Consider the following 6985-nt stretch of genomic DNA (forward strand, 5'->3'; position numbering starts at 1 on the left):
CAAAAATACACAACTGCCACATAATTTTAAGATACAATGACTTGTATTTCTTTTGAGTCTCATGATATTAGTGCTTATAAAGTACAGAACAAAATAGGACTTTTATTTAAAACTTGCTTATTTTTACATGAAAAATTGTGCTGTCTGGTCATATGTATGTGAAAGATCCAATTTTAGTGAACAGTATTTTCCCCCCAAGGGGCAATGTTACATTTACAACGAGAAAGGAACCGTTGTGAATTGAACATTGTCGTCTCAGTCTAAACATTGAATTAATGTGTTTTTTGTTATATGATTTCCTTTCTAACATAAACATTTTAGGAAATAAAGACTCTAGAGATACTTGGGAAAATGGAATCAGAGATAATGATAAAAACCAAGTCTTTTTCTCCAGCCTCAGATCTGCTATCACCACAAACTCTAAATTCTGCCCTTAGCATAAACATGCACTTCCCAAACAATATACCCAAGTGAGGAAATGATTAAACATGTTTATGGACTGAGGGGAAGAAGCCAGGGGAGAGGAGAGGTTCTGATAAGGATAGAGGGATAATTGATGGAGAAAGATCCCAGAGGAGAAAGTCAAGGATGAATTCCAGAGTCCACCAGATGGATTTGCCCTTTATAAGAGGAAGCACTATTCTTCCTCTGACATAAGAAAACGGTGCATGTGGATTGGTGAGGGGTATGATACTGAGGGAATTTATACCTGATAGTCTCTACTTTCTCTGAAAAATCTAAAACAGAGTTTACATAAAAAAGGAGGGAGGTGGGTGGGGAGACTATCTGATCACAACAGCTATGCAAGATAATAAGCGCATTAAAAAATTGACTGGTTGAATAAATCAATTAGACTTATTCTATAAAGGTCAGATTACCTAGTATTCTTTTAATAACCTAAAGCTGATTGTATCAGGAAATTGTTGATCTTCCTGTGCAGACTACAAGATAACTTACAGGTTGTAACTAAAGGCATTGAAACAGACGAGGGAGAGAACTGTATAAAAGGAATATATAATTAGGTATTATTGGCATGACAAGAGTCCAGACCAAGAGCTGCATAGTAAAGTGGTCTGAGGTGGTGGTGGTAGGGGGAACTGTATAACAATGAAAGAATGTTTTTCCTAAAGAAAAAAAGCTATCAGGGGTTGGGGGTGGGTGGGTAGGGAGTGGTATGGAGGAAAATGAGCAACAGTGAACAATTGGAAACCCAAGTTCTTTATAAACATTCATTAAAATAAAAAAATTACTCACTATTGAAAAAAAACCACCAAAACACCAACAAAACTTACGGGGTACAAAAATCCCTGAATGTTCTTAAAAACTATATTATTTACTTACGTTGTTTTTGTGTGCTGTCCAGTCTAAACTAACCCATACCCGACCTTCCAGCAATTTCTCAGAGGAGATTAATCACACAGGAGGAGATTGCTTGTAGGTGTATATGTGTGTGTGTATGAACAATTTTTCCACCACCAACTCCCCTAATGTTTCATGTAATGTTACTGAATATGACTACAAGATGCTGATTAATTAAAATGTCACACATTGAACATAAAACCGTTATTATATGAGTGTAATGAAATAGAAAGATTCTATAGAAAATAACTTCAACAAAATGTAATTGTATATACTTTGACTGGGGTAGTGGGGAAAAGTTGTTGAACATAATGAAATTGGCTCAGGATACAGTACAGAACTACTGTACATAGGGTTGCTAGCAGTTGCAAGCAACTCGACGGCATGTAACAGCAACATACACTTTGAAAAAACAGGGAGAAATGCTTGATGTTTTCCTTTACCACTGAACATGAATATTTAGGATAATCTGTGTTCTCTTCTGAAAATACACACAGAAGACTACTGCTTAACTGTATCCTGAAAGAATCCCGACACTGACTCTACAGTTGAAAAACTGCCAAATCTCAGAACTGCCACATCTCCATTTTCTGTGTAAATATTCTCATTCATTTCCCTAAATACTGCTTTTCTCTATCCTCCTCTCGCTATCAAAGTCTGAGCAACAACTGATGCATCTTGTGTTCTCTTTTAAGATCTGCAGTAGGTTTCTAGTTGATGTTGACAGCTTGTAATTCGGAAACAAGTTTTTGTACAGGTCAGTTGGACACATTTTATGAGAGGAAGGGTAGAACAAAGCTTGTTTCTTTGTGCTGCTATTTATTTCCTCTGCAAATCTGTTTATTGCACTTCTGCATATGCAGAAGCTAATATAAGGTAAGTGCTGATCTGGAAGCTACACTGCCTTTTAACCAATTTTAGAATGTATCAGGTGGCTTAGTGGTAAGGAATTGCACTGCCAATCTAATGGTACATGGTTCAAATCCACCAACTTCTCCGCAGGAGAGAGGTGGATGGTCTTCTCCTGTGCAATTTACTGTCTCTGACAACCCCCAGAAGGGTCAGCTATGGGTCAGTTCCAAGTTGATGTACACAGCAACAACAAGAAGCAATGTCTCCAGTGTTTTACATGAGATTGAGTGGGAGATTTGCAAGTATTTGAGGAAACAGATGCATTAAAACAGGAAAGAATTTTTTTTAAAGGAAAGGAAAAAATCAATCAAAATTCTACTGCATCTCTTAATAGGCTTCAAAAGAAAGCAATAGAGAAGGTGGAGGGGGGACAGCTGTAGCATACTTCAACTAATATTTTTCTCTTTTTCCTTGATATACAAAAAAATCAGTATATTCTTTCCATTTCATCAAGGAGAAGCATATAAAATGAGACCATTTCAATTGGGAATTTAAGCTTTCAGTAGTATGTTAATTGATTTTTTTCTTTCTTTTATAGGGTCCTCTGGGTCCTCCAGGACAAAAGGTAGAGTATCAACAAAAATTCTGTGAAAGTAATTATGCTTCCATTGTGTGATGGCTAATATGAGAGAGGAATGGAATTTGCTACTGTAAGGCATGCTGAAGTAGTTGGTCTGGTTTGTTCATTTTGCTTTCTCAAAAATAGTCATATAATGTGACCCATCTGATTTCTAATGGACTCCATTAGGAAAAAAACCCAAAACTAAATACATACAGAATAGACTCTTCCATCTGCACTGTCCTTGTAGGTTATTGAATTTTTAATTCAAATAATAGTAAAACACTGTAACAAAACACATAAAAGGTCCCTACAAATTGATGTATAATGTATGTTGTTGTTGTTTGCCTTCAAGTCAGAACCAACTCATAACTGACCCTACAGCAAGTTTTCAGAGGCAATGAATCCCATGAGAGAAGATTGCCATTTTTTTCCTGCAGAGCAGCTAGTGAATTTGAACTGCATGCCTTTGGGATTGCAGTAGAGCTTCTTACCAGTAGGCCATCATGCTTAAATGTTGTAGTTATTGTTGTTAGGTGCTATCCAATTGAATATGACGCAGAGAGTCCCTATGAACAACAGGTCTGAACCCTGCCCTATCCTGTGCCATCCTCACAATCTCTGACACACTCAAGCCCATTGCTAAAGTCACTGGGCTTGAATATATGAATGTGAAATAACCTTAGAACTGACTAGAAAAGAGGTTGTAAATGTTGCTCAGTTAGACATCAAGTGGCTCCTTAGTATCTCCTTTTGTCAATTCAGAGAGCTCTGGTGGTGTGGTCCTCCGGAGTTGCAGGGTTAACTCCCAGGCCACATCTCTCTGGTAGTTCAGATTCAGCAGCTGCCTTGAAGAAGAAAGTTAAGCTTTCTCCTGCTGTGTGATTTATAGCCTCCACGAAAACCCGCTGGAGGGTCTGCCATGAGTCAGCTCTGACTTGACTGCAATGAGTTTGAGTGTTGCTAATGTAAACTGAAAAGTGACTTCCCACTTGTCATCCCAGCATTATTCCTAGTCGTCAGAACTGACCACAGCATTCTGATGGAGAGCGTCTAAGGCTTCCGAGTTTACACCAATGCAGCAGTAAGAAATCTATCAATAGTGGGAAGATAGCTCTTTGTCAATAAAATAATCACTCAGTTCTTATTCCCTGTTTTGCCTCCCACAGAGATTCTCTCTGTGGTGGGCATTTAACCTACAGAAAGCTAAAGAAAACAATTGTGTTATAACAGGTGGAAAAGTGATTATTATTTATCTTTGGAATCTATCAAGATAGAAACTTTTTATCCACCAAGCACTGGGCATGTGGCATCTGTTGTAACATAATCCTACAAACCAAGTAAACCCAGTGAGTTGTGAGACAACTTGTGTGTAGGAACACTTTGTCCTTCTCAATAATGTCTCTATTAAGCACAGTGTGAAATTGTAAAGCTACCCTAATCCACATGCAACCAGGATACAATTACTACTTCAGGCCTCGGGAAGTCGTTTAATGACCCACACAGTCTAACCAGTGGAAGCTGCCATCTCAATTTGTTTTGTATATAAATACAATTTTTTCAATTATTATTAAGGACATTTAATATCGCATATCTATTAAGAAAAACCAGCTTTCTAATGTTAGAAAAGAATAAGCCCATTGTATTTAAAAATGGTTTCTCCAGACCCCAAAGAGGAGGTCTAATGGAGGGAAATGACATCACTGAAAACATTTGCTAATGTTTCTGTGTCCAGTTAAATGTCATAGATTCCTCAGATAATAATTAACTTTCTATTCTCACTTCACCCTACCTGTGTCTAAATATATGCACACATATGTGTGTGCAGTTTTTTAGACAATGTTTTTGTGTTGTTTGTTATACGTAATATTTATGTTATTTTGCATTCTACTTTGGGAGGCATGGCCACACTCCAATGGCTTAAATATAGTCCCTGAAAGTATAGAGGGGAAATACTTCAAATACTACAAGTTTGAGCATATTGATCTGATTAATTAGAACAGAGGATTGTTATTTCAATTATTTATTCTTTTATGATTTTTAAATTCATAACTTAAAAATATTCCTTAGTTACTGTTGCTGTTAGGATTTTTACAGATAAAATGAGCTGAATTATTTCTTAAAAGTACCAAAACGTAAAGTTATGTGACCTTTTTGATACATACAAATTTCAATTTGTTATGTGATATTAAAAAAATCACATTGAGGTCAAGTCTGTATTTAGGAGAAAAGATAAATTTTAATTCTTTTTTCCTGGGGAATCTTAATCTGCCTACGTGTTTTGATTCAAGCATAGTATAAGAGTTGTGAGAGATAAACTTTCAAACATAACCTGTAGTGTATTTTTTAAGATAGATGATTAAATAAAGAAGAGAAATAGCCTTCCTTCAGAAAAAGCTCCCATTAACATGCATAGTAGAGCAAGCTGTGTTCGCGTGATAAAATGATGACAGATATGGCTAATATAAACTTATAAATGAATTAGCTTTTTTTAAAATTAGCTTTAAATTATGATACTCATTTTGTGTTATCACATGTCTACTTAGGGTTCTATAGGACTACCAGGCATCCCAGGGACGGATGGACAAAAGGTAAGTTCTATAGAATACAGCATATTTTATATTTTGGATAACATTAAAAACACAGAATTTGTCTAATAAGTACTATCAGTAATGATTTTGTATGCTTATTAAACACACTTCTGGAATTATGGTGAAATTGGTCAAAGTATTTTAATTTGTAAAAATTGGTGAACTAGAGATACTTTTTATACATTACTTTTTGTGTTATATATGAGCTACAACTTCATTTTATATAAAAATGGAATGAAGAAAGTGGTATATTCAGTATTAAATAAGATTATAAAGCTGGTTTCTTCTATGTTATGATAGAACTAATGTTTTCAAAGATGTAGATAAAACTGTATCTAATCTAGAATTACTCTTATATCAAAGTTATTCTTACAAAGATAACCTATTGGGCCTGAATCCAAAAGCATGATCTTTTTATTATTTAGTGAAATTTAGAGTTATTTAAGTAGATTAGTTCTGAAACTGTTTTCCTATTGTACTAACAATAATTAGAGAAGACAAAGCAAAAAAGAAAAATCTATAATTCTCCCTACACAACTCTAATAAATATATACATGTATGTGTCTGTGTACATAAGCACTTGTGACTTACTTTGAGTTGGACAAAGCATCTAGCATTATCCCTCAAATAAGTCTGGTACCCTGTGCTTCCCCAACATCTAACAAAGCCACTCCCTGGAGCGTTCTGCCAAGGGCCAGAAAGCTGAGCTGGGGACTTTCCTGTCATTGGCAGCACTCTTAGCCTGGCCTTTGAAATTCCATGTATCATCAGCATGTCTTCCCAGGTGTTTTGAATTGTTTGATGTATTTAAGCCCAAGCTTATTGATCTGTATTTTGTAATCCTTAAAGAAGAAGCCTGTTCGTGGTCTTTTCTGTCTTCTCTGTATCCATCTTGTTCATGTCTATCAATTCTATCAACAAGATAGTAAGAAATAATGATCATGATTTTAAGGAGCCCTGGTGATGCAGTGGTTAGAGCGTTTTCCAGCTAACCAATAGGCTGGTGGTTTGAGCACTTCAACCCTTTCAGCAGGAGAAAGATGAGGTCATCTGCTTCCATAAAAGGTTGTATTGGTTGTGTGTTGTGTACCATTGATTTGGAACCTATAGCTGACCCTCCAGTGGGTTTTCAGAGGCAGTTAATCATACAGAAGGTTGCCCATACTTCTCCTGAGAAGCAGCTGTTGGATCTGGACTATGTGTCTTTGGGATTGCATCATAATTTCTTACCACTAGACCAATCCAATGAGATAGATCTACTCTATCTTGTAGAATAGCTATGAGTCAGAATTGGCTCTATGACAGTGAGTTGGGGTTTAGTTCACCACAAATTTTAAACCATTGAGTATCCCAGAAAATTTGTCCAGTGGCCCACTGAGACTACTGAGTGTCTGCCACTCAGTGACTCGGAATTTTGGCAAATTCCTTGTATTCTAGGGCCCTCTGATTTTTTCTTTTCTGTATAACAAACACAATAGTAAAACCTATCTTATATAATCAACACTCTTGGCACTAACAGCCAGGAAATTAAAAGATGTATTGCATTGGGAAAGTCTGCTGTCAG

General features: G+C 36.2%; 1 protein-coding gene across 1 annotated transcript in view; it reads left to right on the plus strand.

Annotated features, from left to right (window-relative positions):
* The window catches only part of COL25A1 (collagen, type XXV, alpha 1), a 701437-nt gene that overhangs the window by 539656 nt on the left and 154796 nt on the right, over positions 1-6985 (plus strand). Inside the window, exons 11-12 of the mRNA XM_006881095.1 lie at positions 2810-2836; positions 5377-5421. Coding sequence (XP_006881157.1) covers positions 2810-2836; positions 5377-5421 — 72 coding nt within the window. The remainder of the gene's footprint in view (positions 1-2809; positions 2837-5376; positions 5422-6985) is intronic.

The sequence above is a fragment of the Elephantulus edwardii genome, unplaced genomic scaffold, assembly GCF_000299155.1.
Source record: "Elephantulus edwardii isolate Elephantulus edwardi_28Jun2011 unplaced genomic scaffold, EleEdw1.0 scaffold00012, whole genome shotgun sequence".
NCBI classification, from domain to species: domain Eukaryota; kingdom Metazoa; phylum Chordata; class Mammalia; order Macroscelidea; family Macroscelididae; genus Elephantulus; species Elephantulus edwardii.